Genomic DNA, 18,493 nt, shown 5'->3' with positions numbered 1-18,493 from the left:
TCATCCCATCTCTTGGGCCCTCAGCACCAGAAGTTGGATCATCCCAGGGGCAGTTTCCCACAGTGCCAGGGGAAGTGGGAATTGCTCCCAGCAGGAACAAAAAAGAACTTTATGAGCACAACCTTGAAGAGCAGAGTGAATTTATTCCAAGAAGATTGCAGTCCTGAGAACTCACGGCCCACAGGCACATGGCAGAGTTGCTGGTTAAGGCCACGATTAGCAGTGACTTGCTGCAGGACTGCACTGGCTCTCTGCCACAGACACGAGTGTGGACCCTCATCCCTGTTCCCACTCCCCCATTAAGTCAGCTTGGGAGTGAGTGTGGAACAGGAAGTCTCTACTCAGGCAAAAGCCTGACCTCTAAGGAAGGCCACAGGAAATGCCTCAAAGGGCCTCTTCAGGGTCGGCCTTACCAAGGGAACCCAGCCATCTGCCAAGGCTGGTTGTCATCCCCTTCTTCCAGGCCCTCATGGAGAGAGAGAAGGCCAAGGCCCAAGCTGGGCCATCAGATTTGTAAAGGTCACAGTGGACGCTGAACTTAGGACCTTCCTGTGTCCAGATGGAGCAGACACCAAGCCTAGGCCCCTGTCAACCAGGAGGTCACAGTCCTGTTCCCAAGCACCGTCTGTGCCTCACCAACTTTTAGAAAGGGCTGGGCCTGAGCTCAGGTTGGCTTCCTTTGGAAGCAGATTCACAAAGAAGTGGGTGAAGAGTAGAAGACTGAGCGCTCCCATGGGGGAAGGAAGGGAGGGCCTGCTATATAGCTCCAGGCTTTCTCCTCTTGCAGAGGGACAAGCCTCATGAGAAGGGGCATCAGGCTGAGGTCTCAGTCCCCCAGCAGCTGCAGGCTCAGGCCCTGAGTGTCCACTTCTACCAGGTGGATGCTGTAGTTTCCGAGGCCCTAGGAGCAAAGGACAGGAGGTGCTAAGAGGGTCTGGGTGGGTTTTAGGCTTTCGGGAGGCTGGACTGTGGCTGCAGGGCCAAGGGGACTTACACCTGTAGCCGCTGGTTAGCTGGTGGGCCACAGGGAGGGCTCCTGTCCCGCGCCAGATACCATACCCCGACCACACCATACCTCAGTCTTGGCCAGCACAGCCTCCAGAGCCTCCTTTTGCCGCGGCTCCTTGGTCAATAGGTAGAGAAAGCCCCCGCCACCTGCCCCTGCCAGGCTCTGGCCATGCACGTGGGGGGCCAGGACATCCATCATACGCCGCACAGCCAAGGGCTCACAGCCTGGAGCCATGAGCTTCTTCTGCTCCCAGTATGATGTCAGGCACTGGCCCAGCAGAGGCAGGCTCCCTGGGGTGGGGGCAGAGAGGGGACTTGTGTGCCTGGGCCAGGATATTCACTCAGTGCCCCTCTGTAGACTGGATGGGGTGCCAAGAGGCACTTCTTAACCAGTGTCATAGTTAAGAACCTGGGTTCAGTACTCACTGGAAACAGGAGTGATAAAGCCCACCTCACGGGGTTGTTTGAGGACTAACGAGCACAGAGCAGTTGGCGTGGTACCCGGCACTGTGTTCACTGAACTGTGTAACCCGAATCAGCTCTGACTCCCTGGAACTCGGCTATGGAGCCAAGCCTCTTCCCCCATCTGCTTCCTGGTAGGTGGGGCTGGAGGCTTTCCCCAGGATGCAAGTATTGACCTGAGATGTGACTCCCACCTACGTGTGGGACCCTGCAGAGGACAGAGGCTTCACACCTAGGGCTGGTGCCAAGTCTGCAAAGGCCCCGGGCCTCAGACCCACAGGCAACAGGCACTCACTCCTGGTGCCTGAGCTCCGGGGAAGAAGCGCCTTACCTTGGCGGAAGGCTTCAGCACACTCCTCGGTGTGCCGCACCAGGTTGTGGGCATTCTGCACAACGGCAGGCAGCCGGGCATACCAGCTCCTCAGCACGTCCTACAGGTGGGGCAGGAGGGGTGCAGTGAGGCTCAGCTTAGCTGAGCCATCTCGCGTCCCTCCCTTCTGGGGCCAGGGCTCACCTGCAGCAGATTCCGGGCCAGACGGGTCTTGCCAGTGTACACCAGGAGCAGGTGGTCATTGAGCTTCTGGACAAAGCCCGCAGGCACAGTGATCTCTTCCACTTCCACCTTCAGCGGCAGCTGAGGCCGGGAGCGCCCCACCTTGATGCCAGGCATTAGGCCACCCACTTGGTCCTGCCAGCCACCTCCTGCGAGAGCCCGGGCCCCGTCACTGTTGGAGCCTATCTGGCCCAGCTTCCCTCTCCCAGTACAGGCTCCTGGCCTTGCATCCCTGGCACGGACCAGTGTGGGAAGACAGCTTCCCCCCACAACTTCAGCTGGGCCAGGTGAGCTGTGCAGCTTCTGCCCCCGCCCTGGGAGCAAGTTGAACCCAGCAATGGAAGGGGCTTCATTCTGGAGCCAAGCTTAGAATGCACAAGGCCTGAGTTTTGTTGCAGACCTAATGTGTACTTGGAATTGGGGTAAACCACATCAAAGGATTAAGACCTTACACTAACCTTTCCCCCTGAGGAGGGATGACATAGGACTTTCCCTACACCTAACAGTCCCTGCACCCTGGCTTGCCTGATAAAGGGTGTTGATGGTGGAAATAAGCTTCTCAGCATTTCTTATCAAACTTAAAATAGCTTGTTCACATTTTGCTTTACTAATGAAAGGTACGGATCTCTTTTCTTCTTGCAGCTATATAAAAATGTCAAAACTTGAGATGATTCTGGGATAGGCCTTTGATATTTGGAGAAGGGTCTGCAAGGATTTCGAGTATAAAATGCAAATGGCAGGAGGCATCTGGAACTTTACAGCCAAAATGTGGTTAGCGTCAGGCCTGGAATGTCAAGAACTCCTTAATTGCACCCCTCTCCTTCGGAGCACGTAGCGTAGCTTGTAATTATACATTTATTGGAGTGGTTATTGATCAGTGTTTGTCTCCAATAGACTGTATAAGACTTTTGATGGCAGGGATGCTGTTTTTGCTCGTTTTATCCCCAGGGCCCAATACAGAGAGGGTATTCGATAAATAGTTGTCATTTGACCAAATGAGAGATATGAACAGTGTACCTCAAAAGAAAACTAAAAAAGCTTCCCCATCTGCCCCTTTTGCTAATGACTACCTATTATGGGATGTGAGTCATTACAATGAAAGGAGGGAGCTAGGCTACAAAGTGGCCAGAGAAGATACCATAATCAGGCATCTATACATCTTTGTGGCAGTTTCCCTCCCAGAGTCATGCTGAAGATGAGGCCTGGCATCCTGAGGTGACCAGAGCACCCTAGAGCCAGACAAACCTCTGGCTGCTCTCCATTGTGCATGGATGCTAAGGGGCCACAGTGATGAGTAGGAGAAGCTAGTGACATTCAGTATGATCACAGCCATGGTGCTAGTGGTGACATTCTGTATGATCACAGCCATGCACTTGGTACCCCATCATGTGGTGGGGGAAGCGAGGGACAAGTGGCCCTAGCCCAAGAGAGAGGCACGGTGCTGAAGAACAGACTGAAGGTCCTGTCCCCTAATCCAAACCCAGCCCTGCCCTGAGGGACAGCCCTGGGTAGGAACAGAGACATGAGGAATACCTAACACACATGAAAGGTGCAGCACAGACTCTTAACACTTAGTAGGTGCTCCTACATCAAGTCCTTTGAGGTAGAAATATTTCATTTTGAAAACCACCAGAGGGAGAGTGTCAGAGTGATAAGAGGGAAGTTCTAACCATTGTAAGGAGCAGCACAGTTCTGTCTGCAGGTCCAGGGAAGCCCCTGGAGGCCCCTGAAAAAGTTCCAGTGACCTCCCTCTGCCCTGGGGCAGGCCATACCTGTGGTAAGCACCTGCTCCAGATGCAGCACTGCGTGGATCAGGGCCTCCGTGCCCACCGCCCGGCCTGCGGCCCGCTGCAAGGCGGCCAGGGCAGCCCCCGCCAGGATGCTGCTGGTGCCTGCAGGGCACAGAGGAGAGTACCAGCCATGAAACAGCTCTGCCCAGCCCAATCCTGCCCCACCCCCTCCCTCTCCACTGGGCAGAGGCTGGGGAGAGGATTGGAGGCAAAGCTGAAAGGGGGAACTGAGTCAGTGAGCAGCAGGGAGACAGGGCCTGCTCACCAAGGCCAGAGCCATGGGGCAGCTCGGACCAGGTATGCAGCTCAAAGCCACCCCCAAAGGTACACAGCAGCTGCTCACTCAGCGAGAGCTTGGAGTGGACACTCACGATCCCCGCACAGATGAAGGCCGCCTTCAACAGCGCCCCTGTGGAGTGAGCAGCATCCGGCAAGGAATTTGATCTCCAGGGGTGGAAACAGACACCCCACCCATCTCAGCCTGGCCTGGGGCTCATCTAGGGGATAAAAGCCCAGCAGCGGTGCAGACCCCATCCCCAAGCCACAAAAGGTCCTCTGGGCTCCATAACACCAGCAAATGTGCCAGCTCTACCTCCTGTGCCTGGGCAGCGTAACGTCAGGGCTCCTCCACCAGACTGGCTCGCCCTCAGGCCAGGCACCCATGGCCTGCAGGGTCTCTCGGGTTCTGCCCCCATCCCCCAGCTGGCTAGGTGTGCCATCCCCACCTGCGCAATTCACAGGTGCCCTGACCTGGGGCATGGGGCTGGCAGTAATCCTGCAGGTCATCCAGGCTCCCGCATACTATCTTCGTGGCCATCTCGTCCTGCCGAGGTCCCAATGCCAGCCACAGCTCGGGCTCTGGGATGCAGCGAGCCCTGGCCCCAATGGGCCGGCGGCCATTCACTCGCACAGCCAGGCCCAGCACTGCCCCACCAAGCTCATAGGCAAGGGGTGGCGTGTCACTCCAGCCCCCTGTGGCAATTGAACAAGACCAAGCTGGTCACAGGGGCTGCCAGCTCAGTTCTGGGGTGGCTACCCTCACCCCTACCGCCCCCCCAAGGGGCTCACCAGAGAAGTCCACTCGAGCCGGGCACTCAGCCACCACCCACTGCCCAGGTGCTGGCAGCTCTACCGGCACCGAGGAGACAAAGTGCTGGGCTGACATCACAGCCTGGCGGATCAGGATCTGCCCAGCCCCCTCGTAGTGGCGGGCAGCTCGTACTAGTAAGGCTGGTCTGCCACGAGGGAACAGAGAGATGGTGGCATGGAGCCCCAAGCTGGGGGCGGGCTGCTTGGGTTTGGGGACTGACTGCCCTAGGTGACCTGAGGACACTCCACCTCTCTCTGGGTTTCCACCTCCAAGGACGGCAGGGGGCTACTCCAAGGGTTTTGACATCATTAGCACCCACCTGCTCAGCCACTTGTCCCGCTCCTCAGCAAGCGCCGCCACGCCCCGCGCCAGGTCTCCACACTCCAGGTACGAGAAGGGCCGCACCCACTCAGGGTTGGCAGCTGGCCCACTCCGTAAGCCTCCTTGGCCCTCTGCCATGCAGCCCAGGACATCCGCCACACAGGCCAGTGCCCGGGCTGCCACGCCAGGATCTCCCACACCAGCTGCCACTGAGGGACCAGGAGTCAGTAGTAGCTGGGGAGGAGGCCCGCCCTCAATGCCCCCTGCCCTCAAGCACCCCAGACCTCTTCACTTTTGCCCAAGATGTATCCTTGCCTGGGAATGCTCCCCACTCTTCTGCCTGGCAAAGTTCTCATCCCACCAGCCCCAGCCCAGACATGCCTCTGTACCCCCCACCCAGTATGCCCTTAATGAGTAAGAGCTCAGGCTTGGGGGGCAAACCACCTGGGTTCAGTCTCAGCCCCCCACCAACCAGCTGTGTGGCCATGAGTGAATAACTGAAATGGGGAATGAGGCAGTCCCTGTGAGGCTAAGGCTGAGTCCCCACAGAATGCCTGGGTCCCATGCAGGGCGGGCCACATCCCCCGGGCTGTGCTGGAGCTCTTCACCCACATCCAGCCCCACCCCCACCCCCGCACAGAACGTGCAGCCTTTGCCGATGCTCACAGGACCCAGAGGCTCAGCCCCAGGCCTCCGCCTCTCACCGAACTCCCCACTAACAGGGATGGAGCTTCCCAGAAACCTAAAAGTTAAGTCCATTTGTGTCTTTCTCCTGCTTTAAAGTCTCATGACTCCCTAGTACCCTCAGGTCGATGACCTAGAGGGCAGACAGGGCAGGTGATGCTGGGTCTGGCTTCCCAGCATGGGTGCCCAGCACACTCACCCTGGTCCAGGGTGGCCATCAGGGGCCCAGGACAGCCCTCGCGCACAGCAGCCTGGATCAGTGGGCGCAGGCTGAGGTCCTGTCGGGCCTCCAGCACGTGCCGCGCCTTATGCAGGGCCTGGCGGAAAAACAGGTGCCGGCGGGAGGCCAGTGTGGCAGCCCGATCCAGGCACGGCTGCAGCTGCTCCCATGACAGACGCCAGGAGGCTCGCCAAGCCCGCAGGGCCTTGCTCCCAGCCTCCTGGGGGTCCAGCATCCACAGCATGTCCTGGGGCCCCAGGGCCCTCGAGGGGTGGAGCACGGGAAAGAGACGGGCATTGAGAAGGCAGCGCTCAATGCGGGGCATGTCTGGGTCCCACAGGTCCCAGTCCCTGATGTGGGGAGAAAGAAGACACATGAGCAGGAGGGAAGCAAGTGCTCCTGCCTGGTCACCAAGACCTGACCACCTGTCAGCTGGGGGTTGGCTCATTCATGGGGACAGGACGAACTCCAGAGGCCGCACAAGCAGGCAATTCAGGGAGGGAGGCCCAGCTGCCCTGCCTCCTTCCCCAGGCCATTAAACAAAATCCCAAAGCCTGAGCACGGCCAGGAATTTGGAGTTGCCCAGGGAGAAGATGCTAGGGAAAATCAGGCTGCTCGAAACTACCCCAGGGGACTTCCCTGGTGGCACAGTGGTTAGGAATCCGCCTGCCAGCACAGGGGACACTGGTTCGAGCCCTGGTCCAGGAAGATCCCACATGCCGTGGAGCAACTAAGCCCACGAGCCACAACTACTGAGCCTGCGTGCCACAACTACTGAAGCCCGTGTGCCTGTAGCCCATGCTCCGCAACAAGAGAAGCCACTGCAAGGAGAAGCCCGCGCACCGCAACAAAGAGTAGCCCCTGCTCGCCGCAACTAGAGAAAGCCCGCCCGCAGCAATGAAGACCCAACGCAGCCAAAAATAAATGAAATAAATTAAAAAAAAAAAAAAACGACCCCAGACTGCAGGGATGGTGGGAGGTGGGGCAGGATGAGCAGAATGAGCCTCCAAGCAGCTACCACCCTGGCTGCCGAGACCCCCAGAGGCCCGTGGGGCCACCAACCCTACCGAATGCCTGTCTTCTGGAAGAACTGACTCCAAGACATGTTGAGATACGTTCCTGTCCCCTGTCTCTGGGGAAAGAGAAGGAAGCAGTCAGGGCTGCAGGGGCCACAGGAAGGGGTTAAGGGCAATAAGGCCAGAGGACAAGGATCTGCTCAAGAGGGGACAGGAAAAGAGACAGGGGCACTTAGGCAAGCAAGTTCTGAAACAGCATCGAGTCCTGGAGCTTCCACATTCCAGCCCGGGTGCCTGGAACTTGGAGCAGAATCCTGGCGCCTGACCCTCCATAACTGGCTCTGCAGCCCAAGGCGGGTCACCTCTCTCTCTGAACCTCAGTCTCCGGCCTGAAAAATGGGGCTAAGAATCCCCACCCAGCCTGCGTCAGAGCAGCTGAGGAGGGAGGTAAAGGCCTGTTGAGACTCTACTGGCTACACTCTCCTCACTGCCTATCCCTCAGGTGAGCGCTCAGCGAGCCCTGCAGTGAAGCTGCGCTAGGACCCCCGGTGCTCCCCAAAGCCTAAAGAATGGGGGCGCGGGGAGGCGGGTGAGCACCTACTTCCCAGCTGTCGAGACGGCCAACAAGGGTGAAGGCCCGGCTGCGGGCGCCGTGCAGCTGCACATGGTGTCCCTGCAGGACGAGGTCGTGCAGCTCCAAGCCGTGCAGTGCCTCGGACTGGGCCACGTCCAGGCCACTCACGAAGCAGCCAGTGCCGATGTGAATGGGGCCCTGGCAGGAAAGCGGGCAGGCGTCCTGCGTGGGCAGGGGAACCCCAAGCACGCCCACAAAACACACAGGACCCTGGCTCCCGTACCCTTGCCCTCCCTCTGCCTGCCCTCTCAGGCCTCACCCGCAGGTGGCAGTGCTGCAGGACACTCCCAGGACCCAGCTGGACGGGGCCCTCCAGCAGGCAGCTGACCACAGAGCTCCCGGCCCCCAGTAGCTGCCGCTCCTGTGAAGCCAGGGAGAAAGCTGTGAGGGCCCGGGGCAGGGGCTGCCCCAATTCTCCTCCACAGCCAGAGCCAGAATTCCTGCTGCTCCCTGCGCCTGTCGGCCAGCCAGATCCCTCTCGGTATCTCCCTGGCCACAGCCCCAGCCTGACTCCCATCCCATCTTGATTTCTGCTGCTCCCCCAGGGGCACGCTCTCCCTGCCTTCTCCTCCAAAGCAAATCTGCACCCAGTAGTGGAGGTCCCACCAGATGACAGCTCCCCCAGAAAACCTCTCCCACCTGTCCAGCTACCCCTACCCCTGCCACCCTGAGGGCCACCTCTGAACTCTACCTGCCCCATCACCATGAATTTGCCTGAATCCCCAAGCAAACCCTTCAGAAAGGGTGTGTGGGGGGGGAATCTTCTCTAGCTGCTCACTCAGACTTGGATGTAGAATCCTGACTTGGCCACTTACTGGCTCTGTGGTCTTAGGCAAGTAACTTAACCTCTCTGAGCCTCCAGTGACTCACATGCAAAATGGGGATAATAACACCTACACGCATAGATAATCTGTCCCAAGAGTGAGCTATTCCCTCCCCTCCCTGCATCCCCCCCATTCCTACCTGTCTTCAGGTACCCCGTAGGCCCCTCTGCTGGCCTTACCTCCAGGCAGGTCTTACCTCCACCTGGGAGTGCACAACCTGGGCCCCAGGAGCCCCCGGGAATGTGAGACTGTGCAGGAACTCACTGGCTGAGTTGGTCATGTAGTTGTAGCTGCCATCAGGGACATATGCTGTAAAGATACAAGTACTGACCCCAACACCCTGCATGTTGCAGCTCTGACACCAGGCTGGGCCTCCCACCAGAAGACACATCTTCATCAGGGCCTGGGAGGGCAAGCATGGAAATGAGCCCGCTGTGCCAATGGGGAAGCTGAGATCCAGAGAGGCTCAGCAACCTGCCCAAAGTCACACAGCTAGAAAGTAGAAAGACCAGGACTGGAGCCCAAGAATGAGACAAAGGAAGAAGAGGAGAGTTACCTCAGCAGGGGACTCGGAACTGGGAGAGGGTAATTGTCTAGTCCATGCACTCACTAGGCCTGCCTGGTCCAGGAGCCTGGGGCCAGGCAGGTGGGGTGGGAGCCTCATTCTGGGGGCCTTCACTCCCATGGCCTCCCCACCCCGGAGAGCCAAGAGGCAGTACCCACCCACTGTGAGGGGCTGATCGCGAAGCTCCCTCCACAGCTCTGCCCGGGCTCCATGCCGATAACCTGCGATGTCCGCATCACCTTGCCCCATCTCTGGGGGCTGCCCCACCAGGAAGTCCTCCCTTCTCACGTTCCGGGCCATGCAGAGCAGGATGTCAAAAAATAGAGACAGCTGGGACAAGGGCGGGAAGCACTGCTATTAGTGGGTTCCTAGGCTGAGGTGGGGCGGTTCCATCTCTAGAGACGCTGACATAGAGAGGGGAAAGGACTGGCCTGAGGTCACACAGCCAGGCTGCCAGTGTCAGTGCCTCGTGCCCAGGCCAGGACCTGCCAGTCCCCAATCCCAGTCACCTGGACAGGCCGGGCTCCGGAGTCCAAGCCCATGTAGGTGCAGGCGTCCAGAGGCGGGCTCACATGGGTGGCCAGGAGGTGCTCAGCAGTTTCCACAGAGAAGAAGACAAGCCCAGAAACCTGGAGGGGCCCCCACAAGGGTCAGGTGGGAGACCCTGGGGCCAGCCTTGTGCCTGAGTTGGGGAGGGCCATGTGCAGATGGGCCAAGCAAGGCTGACTGCCACACCGGAAAGGATCATTCATCTTCTGGGCCACTCCAGCACCCAGACTCCAGGCTTACTGGAGGCAGCTCCACCAAGGGCCCCTCAGCAGGCAACTTCTAGGACCCCCTCAATTTTCAGGTCTCCTCCCAAACCCAGTTCTCCATCTTCCCTATAGTCTAGTCCCAGGCTCTTATCCACCACTCGTACCTTTGTCCTTCATTCTAGAAGGATCCCCTGAGTCTGGTTCCAGGCTTTCTCATTTGGGACAAGACCCTGAATTCCAAGGCTACCCCTCCTCAGATTTTGGCTTCACCTGCTCCCCTGAATACCAGTTCCAGATCTTCCTCAGATTCTGGTTCTAGCCTTCCCCAGAAGGAGTGGGGCTCTGCCCTGGCAGCCATACCAGTGGCACCCGCCCATCAGGCCTGGCACATCGTTGTATCTCTGCCTCGGTGCCTTGGTAATAAATGTCCAAAACGAAGCCCTACGTGGGAGCAGAAAACAGAGTTAGGGAAGGGAGCAACAGAGGATTACGAAAGAGGGCATGCAAGGGTGTTCTCCAGATGTAAACCCAGGATGCAAGTCTGACAGGCCCCAGCATACTCCTGGGGATACAAGTGCCTGAGACCTCCCCCACCCTCACAGCAGAGGGCAGGCTTCAAATGTCTCCACAGCCCCAAGCCTGGGCACAGAGCCTGGCACGGGATCAGGGGCAATTCATGTTTGGTAAAAGACTAAGTGAGCACAAGAGCTGCTGCCATGGGGCGAAACTCCTCCAGATCCAGACCATGCCAGAAAGTCCAGGACGAGGCTGCCCAGAGCACAGGACCAGGAGGCCATCCCAGGATGGCTCAGCTGCCCACGCTGCTGCCCCAGGGGCACTACCTGGGAGTCCGTGAGGTAAACACCATGGTTCCGGGCATAGGCCGTGCTCCCCGGAAGGGCGATCACTCTGGCTCCCCGGAAGCCGTCCCAGCTGATCCCTGCAGGTGGGGGAGTCAGGAGGCTCTCCAGGGACCCCAACCCAAGGAATGGGGGAATCCCTTCCAGGAGGAGGGCAGGGGCATCCAGGCACCTCTAAAGAAGATATGGTTTCCAAAGCCAAATGGACATTCCTCTGGGAGAATGACAACACCTCACCCCCAAAGTTTGTCCACAGAGCCCTTTGGGGAAAAGGGGGCAGGGCTGGGTATCTCCACTCTACGGACAGGCAGACTGGCCCAGCAGGGGAAGCCCTGCCTCCTGGTCTAAGCTCCATCCTTCAAACCTTAGAGCTGCCCTTGTGAACAGGGCAGCAGGCCAGGCCCAGAGACGGGGTGGGTGAGGAGAGGCAGAGCCACGTTGGCTGTGGCTAGGGAAGGCAGTCCCAAGCCTTCTCAGGCTCACCTGGGTTTGGAGGAACAGACAGCAGCATGTCGGTGCTGCAAACCCACACGCCTGGCGGGGAGCCTGGGCCCAGCTGTGGGGAGAGAGAATGAAGCTGGTGGCCGGGCCCAGCCCTTCCTCTGCTCCCACACAGCACAGCCTCGGCCTGTTCCAGGGAGACTCGGGCTGCTGAGGTAACAGGGGCCTCCCTATATCCATGGTGCCGATGCCAGCCCTCCTGCCTACTTCCTGAGGCCGTACCTCCCCGCAGTGTGGCCAACGCTAACATCCTGAAGCTCTAACTAACTCCAGGCACCCGAAGCCATTGTTCCTGGCATCCCCTGTCTGAGCCAGCACAGACTATGGCTGGTGGCTCAGCAGGACAAGGCCCCATGGCAGCTGCCTGTCTCACCCGATGGCTCATGATGTCCAGCAAGCAGTCCAAGTTGCAGACCACGGCCTCCACAGGGGCCTGGGGGTTCTCCACAGGGAGGCAGGTGAAGGCCCGGCCACAGTCATCGAAGGGGAAGTCTCGGCCCTGGGGCGGGAGCAGGCACAGGCAGAAGAGCTTGAGGCAGAGAGCCTGGGCAGAAAGCCATCAAGCTAGAGGACTTTTACAGAGTGTGTTCTCATGTGATTTTTTAAATTACATGATTATGGTAAAAAATTAGCAAATGCAGATACACAGAAAGAAAAACAATCCCTCAGGGATAATAACCGTTGCCCTCATTTTGAGGTTATGCCCTTTCATATACCTCATATGCATACTTTTTTTTTTTTTTTACAAAAATGAAAAAGACGGAGACAACAACTTCACACACACACACGCACACACACACACACACACACACACACACGAGTACAAGTCAAACTGGAGAAAGATTGGGAACCATATCAATGTCAATATGCTGGCTGTAATTATACTATAGTTTTGGAAAATATGACCACTGGCGAGCTCTGGGCAAAGTTTACAGAGGCTTCCCTCTGGATTGTTTCTTAAATGTGGATCTACAATGATCTCAATCAAACTTTCAATTAAAAAGGCTGAGATCATTCTATACAAACTTGTGCGGCTGGCCTTTTTCACTGAACAATGAAAATATATTCACCAATGCTCACAGGGAGCCAGGCCAGGCCCCAATTTAAGCATTTGATGGGTCATCTCAGCACATCCACATGAAGTAGGAACTGCTGCCATCCTCATTTTACTGATGAGGAAACTGAGGCCTAGAAACAGTCAAGTGACTGGCCCCAGGTCACAGAGCTGGTCAATGCACAGGTCGGTGCAGAGAGTTAAATGGACCTTTCAATCATTGTCTAATATTCCACCAGGAAGATATGCTGTTTATATTTAACCGGTTCCCTATTTTGGACACCTGGATTAATTGTATTTCTGATTCTTCAGGATTTGCACAATGCACACTGGCACACAAAGGCAGAAGACCCCTAAAGTCCCATCCAACCCCGAGGACTGACCATCCTTCTGCATGGCCCCTGCCCAGCATTCTACTGACCATGTGCAGGATGAGGATCCAGGCCGAGTGCAGAACATCTGATGTGACCACCTATCAAAAATGGAAGAGCACTGTTCACAGAGGTCTGGGCGGATGTCACCCTCTTGTGCAGGGAGAGACCCCAGCACAAGTCCACACAAGAACCAAAGGGGGGACTTCCCTGGTGGTGCAGTGGTTAAGAATCTGCCTGCCAATGAAGGGGGACACGGGTTCGATCCCTGGTCTGGGAAGATCCCACATGCCACGGAGCAACTAAGCCCGTGCGCCACAACTATTGAGCCCGTGCGTCACAACTATTGAAGCCCACGCGCCTAGAGCCCGTGCTCTGCAACAAGAGAAGCCACTGCAATGAGAAGCACGCACACTGCAACAAAGAGTAGCCCCCGCTTGTTGCAACTAGAGAAAGCCCGTGCGCAGCAACGAAGACCCAACGCAGCCAAAAATAAATAAATAAAATTAATTTTTAAAAAAACAAAACAAAGGAACAACCAGCAAGGTCAAGACCAATGGCCACAGGCAGGCACGAGGCAGCCCTGGCCACTCCTGGATAAGGAAGCACAGCAGCTTTCCAGTTGGGCCACTCCCCTGTCCCCTGTTTTTACGGAAGGCTGCAGGCGAGAACGTGGGGCTGGCTGGTGGGTGACTCGCAGTAAGTCAGCTTCATGGCAACCACACAGTGGTCCCCTCCCCTGCGGGTGCCACTCCCACTGCCAGAGCGTGTCCATGCCTGTGACCACCCTCACTGCCTGTGCCAGGGTGCCATGCAGGCAAGGTGACCTCGTGAAGTGGCTGGGTGTGTGTGGGACGTGGGCCCACGCTCTACACACCAGGGGCCACTGCACCTCAGTTCCAGCAAACCACTGCTATGTGGGAAGGAGCGTCCAGGGTAGCAAGATGAGATTTCTCAAGGGAAGCCAGAAAGCCTAACTCCTAGATACTGGCTCTGACTTTCTAAAACCACTACAAAGGCCGCCCCTGCCTTCTGCCCTCACCTGGACGAGTCTGCTCAATCTACAGACGCAAAAACTGATGCCAAACCAGAACTGGGCAGGAAAATGGAGCCCGAAGAGCTGGGGACCCCGGAAAGGCTCTGTTTGAAGCCCCCATCCCTGCTGTGCCCAAGGGGGCACTTGAGGAGCACTCACAGTGAAGCCCGCACGGGCACTCAGGTGCTCAGCAACCACCAGCAGGGCGTTGAGGGTGGCTCCTCCACTGCCCACATGAACCTCAGGGTCTTCCACGGCCAACAGCAGCGTCCTGGTGGGGATCTGCTCTCGCTTCTGCCGTATCTCCAGCTCTGCAGTCAGAACATGACTGGGACCTGTCCCCCAGCCTCTCCACCCCGGTCCCAAGCACCTCAAGCAAACCTCCTGACAGCCATTATTTAATCTTCTTTGACTTAGCAGCTTTTCATCTAGTAGCTCATCAGATCTTTGCCCAACTCAGTGAGGTAAGTACAATTACTCCCATTGCACAGATGAGAAAACCGAGTCTCAGTGAAGTGACCTATGTCGGAGGTCACGTGGCTAGGAAGAAGCAGAATCTGGGTTTGAACCCGGGTCTGCCCAGCTCCTGGGGCTGTAGGGGTATGTGACAAGGAAAGGGGAGAGGGTTCCATATTAAGGGCAGAGTGGAGAGGGAGATCAACTACCTCTCTGGAAGACCTCGACGCTGTCCTTGTACTGGCATGTCAGGATGATGACCGTCCAATCAATCCCCTTCGGCTGCTCCATTCTGGCCAAAGTTGAGGGGCTTCCAGGGCAGAGATACGGGTATATGTGAATTTTTTTTTAATTATCATACCCTAAAATTGATTTCTTTGGTTGTAAGTAGTTTTATGAATTTTAATACATGTATAGATTCTTGTGGTTACTACCACCATCTGCATCTTAAAAAGCTCCCACATGCTAACCCTTTACAGTCACACCCTCCTCCATCCCTCACCCCTGACAACCAGCCATCTGTTCTCCAAAGCTATAGTTGGAATGTAATCTTTTGAGATTGGCTTCTTTCACTCAACATAATGCCTCTGAGATTCATCCAAGTTGGCTATGCATATCCATAGTTCTTTCTCTTTTTTTGCCAAGCAGTATTCCGTCGTATAGACATCGCACAGTCTGTTTCTCCACCCACCCACTAAAGGACACCTGGGCTGCTTCCAGGTTTTGGTAATCATGAATAGAGCTGCTATAAACATTCATGTGCAGATTTAGCGTGAATATAAGACTTCATCTCTCCAGGCGGACACCTAGGTGTGGGATTGCTGGGTCACGTGATGAGTGTATCTTTGACTTCATCAATCTGGGTGCATGACATTTCCTCAGGAGAGGAACTAAGGGGAGCGGGGTGGGGTTGACAGGGGGTCCCACCTTAAAACAAGGGGCTGCCCTTTCTGTACCGCAGGCCCCTCATCATCCAATCATTGGCACTGAGCTGCAGGGAGGGAGGCTCTAACTTCTAGGCTCCCGAGGCTGAGGGCAATTCCCCGGAAAAGAGGGAAGCTCTGGGAGAGGTGTACCAGTTTGTTCAAGCGCAGCATGCTAACAGCACCCACTACAGGGACCTCAGAGGGGACCTCCCCTCCCAGAGGCTCCAAGCCAGAAGGGGGCTGCAACCCCACCTGTCAGCCATCTTCTTCCAGGGCACTCTGAGCAAGTGAGGGGAAGGTGAAGCCAAAGCTATGGCTTCACCCACTCCTCTCCCCCAACATTCCTTTCCTACCAGATAAGAAACCAATCTGACTGTAGAGGCCCTGGCCTCCCCAAGACCTCTGTGGAGGAGTCCCTAGGAGTGCACTGGCATCTACCTCTGGCAGGGTCCCAGTTGCTGTCCCATGCAGCAGCCCACCCCCACCTCTTCCCCCCAGCCCCCAAAGCTCAGTGTGGGGAGGGCCGGTGGAGTGAGCTGCATGCCACCCCAGAGGTGCCCTGAGCACACGTCCGTCTGCAGTCAACCCTCACCCCAGCTGGAGCCAACAGGAAACCTGAACCTCAGTAATGGTTCCTTCCTATGCCAGACTCTGCTGCCACCAAGCCTATGGTTAAGGCTGACAGACACGGCCACTTAGCAACGCTCATACTCCCACGAGCTTTCAGGGAAAGCTCCACCACTAACAAAAATTGCTCTGTTCCCTGTTCAGCTCAGGAGGGAAATCCAGAGGGGAAACCTGAGCTAGAGATCTTGGCCAGGCATCTGAGGTCAAAGGCATTCCCCAGGTTACCCATCTGGCCTTCTCAGTAAAGGGGGTGGCTGGGGATTCCAGACTGGCCACCAACTCCCTGTGTGATCTTCGGCACCCCTAACCCTCTCTGGCCTCCTGTGGTAGGGAGTGTAACGGATAGATGCCCCCATCTTGTTCACACGGAGGCCATGCTTCCCACCAACCAATGACATGAAGAAGACAGACCCACTCCTACAAGACGGGGATCCTCTGACAGGCACTCTTGGCTCCAGAACTCCCCATCAACCCAACAGAAACTGTCTTACAACCGCACTGCAGTCTGAGAGCTTTCTACCCATACCTCTTTTCTTCCTTCCGGTGCTGTCACAGGAAGCAGAACTGAAAACTGACAGCTCTCCCTGCTTCCTCCAGCTCCCTCCCCTTCTTCCCTCCCCCAATAAATCTCTTGCAAGTCTAATCCCATCTCGTTCTCTGCTTCTCTGAGGAGCTAAACCATCATGGGAGTATATCATCTTCCTCTTGGGACTGCCAAAGGAAAAATTACTGTAAGAACCTCTAAATTAAAGTCTGGGAAGTACTTTCTTTATCCTTAAAGATGAAGAAACTGAGGCACAGAGAGATTAAGTGACTTGACCAAGGTCACACAGCTAGCAAGTGGTAGAGCCAAATTTGAACCCAGACACCTTTTTTCCAGAGTCCATTCTCTTAACCCCTACACTGAATCTACTTTGTAGGATGGAAAAAAGAACAGACGTACTAAATATATGTAAAGTGCCCAATACAATGTGACAATGAAATGGGGATGGCATTAATGATAACAGCCACTAGAAGTGAGCTCATCCACCCATTCTGACCCATAGTTAAGGCACTATGATTTTTCATCTTCACAACACCACTGCCAGGTAAGTATTCGGTCCACTTTACAAATGCTAGTTGATGCTGCATCCGTGACTGGGACCTGGGTGTCTCAGATTCTTATTTAGGTGATGGTGATAATGATGTTTGATCCCAAGCCAACGTGCTAAAAGAGAGCAAGGAAGAAATGCCCCAAGGAGAGTCCAAAGGTCTGAGCCCCGTCTCATAGTGACTGAGAGTCATGAGCAGATGACAGGTCACAGGCAGAGGAGGGAGGACGGCATGATCTGGACTGTACTCTACTAGAAACTGGAGCAGAGGAATAGTCCTGGGCTGGGAATCAACCCCCAGAGGCTGTCCCCAACTCTCCCTCTTCCTGTGTGATCCTGAGCAGGTTACTTAACCTCTCTGAGCCTCAGTTCCCTAATTGAAAACTGGGGCCAAGATACCAACCTCCTAGGATGGTTGCATTAAATAAAACATAAAAATATGTGGCACACGGCAGGAGCTCAATGAATGGTAGTTCTCTCCAGTGAGGAAAAGCAACAGGAGAGTTCGACTTGACCCTGAAGCAGGTTGGAGCCAAGGCTCTGATATATTCTCTGGGTCAAAGATGCCCCTGTAGAAGAAAAAAATCAGGGAAGGCCTGGGAAAATCAACCAAGGCTAAGTAGCATGCCTTGCCCGATCAGACTAAAGGGTATTATGAGAACAGAACACAAAAGGTGGAACAGTACTGGTGGCATAGGGAGTGTCTTCTTCAGGCACCACGCCAGAGACACGTTGAAGTATCAGCTCATGCGACCCACTCAACAGCCCTATGAATTGAATTTTAGCACACCTACGTTATATTTAAGGAAATTGTAGCATAAAGAGATGAAATAGCCTGCCCAAGGACATAAACAGCTTTTACAGGCAGGTCAGGTGTATCCAACTCCAAGATTCTTGTTCTTACCCACCCTGTAGAAACAAGACATCTCTCCTGGAGTCTTTAACCTCTGTCGTACCTGACATTTGTACAGAAATGTTAGATAATACAGGCCTCTATCCAATATTCTGCACACTTCCAACAGAACTTTATCTACTGAGGCCAAGTTGAAATAGTTCTTAATGTCCTCAGCCACACGCTGCCTAAAATTAGGATAGGGAAGGGAAGCCAGGGACAGAATAAAATAGTAAGGCCTCTTTATATCCGCTTTTTGAAGAGAAGTGGGACAGGGATTTTGCATTTTAAGGGGAAAAAGTAGGCCCACGGAGGAATCTGATTTGTCTTCTGGGAAGCGAAAAAAGGCAGAAGGAAGGTGATTGGGAGTAAAATTACATTGCAAATTACACAAACGTCGTATAATTGAGATTTGTGGATAATGACGAGCCCCGATGGGGTAAACGGAGGCAGGAAAAGCGACCTCAAAGGAAAAATCACCAGCGCCAGCATCCAGAGGCCCACCTGCCTATGGTCCCTGTCCCGGGCGTCCCCAAGTCCCGGAGCTCCTGTAGAAAGACCCAGGCCAACAGGTTGAAGGACCCGCAGACGCCCCTTGGAGCAAGTGGGCGCCCGGGGGCTGCTGCAGAGTTCGCCGACGCTCTTCCCTATCAGGAACCAGGCAGCCAGTGGCCCGGGCTCAGTCCTGCGGGTCCAAGAGTGTGGGAGGGAGGCAGAGAAACGGCGCAGAACACTGAGAGTACCGTACCGGTATCCG

General features: G+C 55.7%; 1 protein-coding gene across 7 annotated transcripts; it reads right to left on the bottom strand.

The window, feature by feature from the left end:
• Nucleotides 1–123: 123 nt before the first annotated feature.
• FCSK (fucose kinase) lies at nt 124–18,478 on the bottom strand. 7 transcript variants are annotated; one of them, XM_004273445.3, is made up of 25 exons: nt 18,241–18,478; nt 17,248–17,413; nt 14,410–14,510; nt 13,904–14,055; nt 12,759–12,809; nt 11,657–11,782; nt 11,266–11,338; nt 10,765–10,862; nt 10,283–10,363; nt 9,677–9,796; nt 9,326–9,497; nt 8,799–8,911; nt 8,038–8,139; nt 7,746–7,916; nt 7,196–7,260; nt 6,108–6,478; nt 5,223–5,433; nt 4,882–5,048; nt 4,564–4,785; nt 4,079–4,222; nt 3,796–3,915; nt 1,985–2,172; nt 1,802–1,901; nt 1,076–1,299; nt 124–901 (listed from the first exon to the last, which is right to left on the bottom strand). In XM_004273445.3, the coding sequence occupies exons 3-25, from the start codon at nt 14,489–14,491 to the stop codon at nt 827–829; spliced, it is 3,228 nt and encodes a 1,075-aa protein (XP_004273493.2). In that variant the 5' UTR covers nt 14,492–14,510; nt 17,248–17,413; nt 18,241–18,478; the 3' UTR covers nt 124–826. The 7 variants fall into 7 exon arrangements, 5 of the variants coding, with proteins under 5 accessions (XP_004273493.2, XP_033290535.1, XP_033290537.1 ...); XM_033434646.2 differs by having other exon boundaries at nt 659–901; nt 4,185–4,222; nt 4,539–4,785; XM_033434643.2 differs by having other exon boundaries at nt 659–901; nt 4,185–4,310.
• Nucleotides 18,479–18,493: the final 15 nt, after the last annotated feature.

The sequence above is a fragment of the Orcinus orca genome, chromosome 20, assembly GCF_937001465.1.
Source record: "Orcinus orca chromosome 20, mOrcOrc1.1, whole genome shotgun sequence".
NCBI classification, from domain to species: domain Eukaryota; kingdom Metazoa; phylum Chordata; class Mammalia; order Artiodactyla; family Delphinidae; genus Orcinus; species Orcinus orca.
Note: the sequence above shows the minus strand (reverse complement) of the source record. Positions and strands in the feature narration are given on the sequence as shown.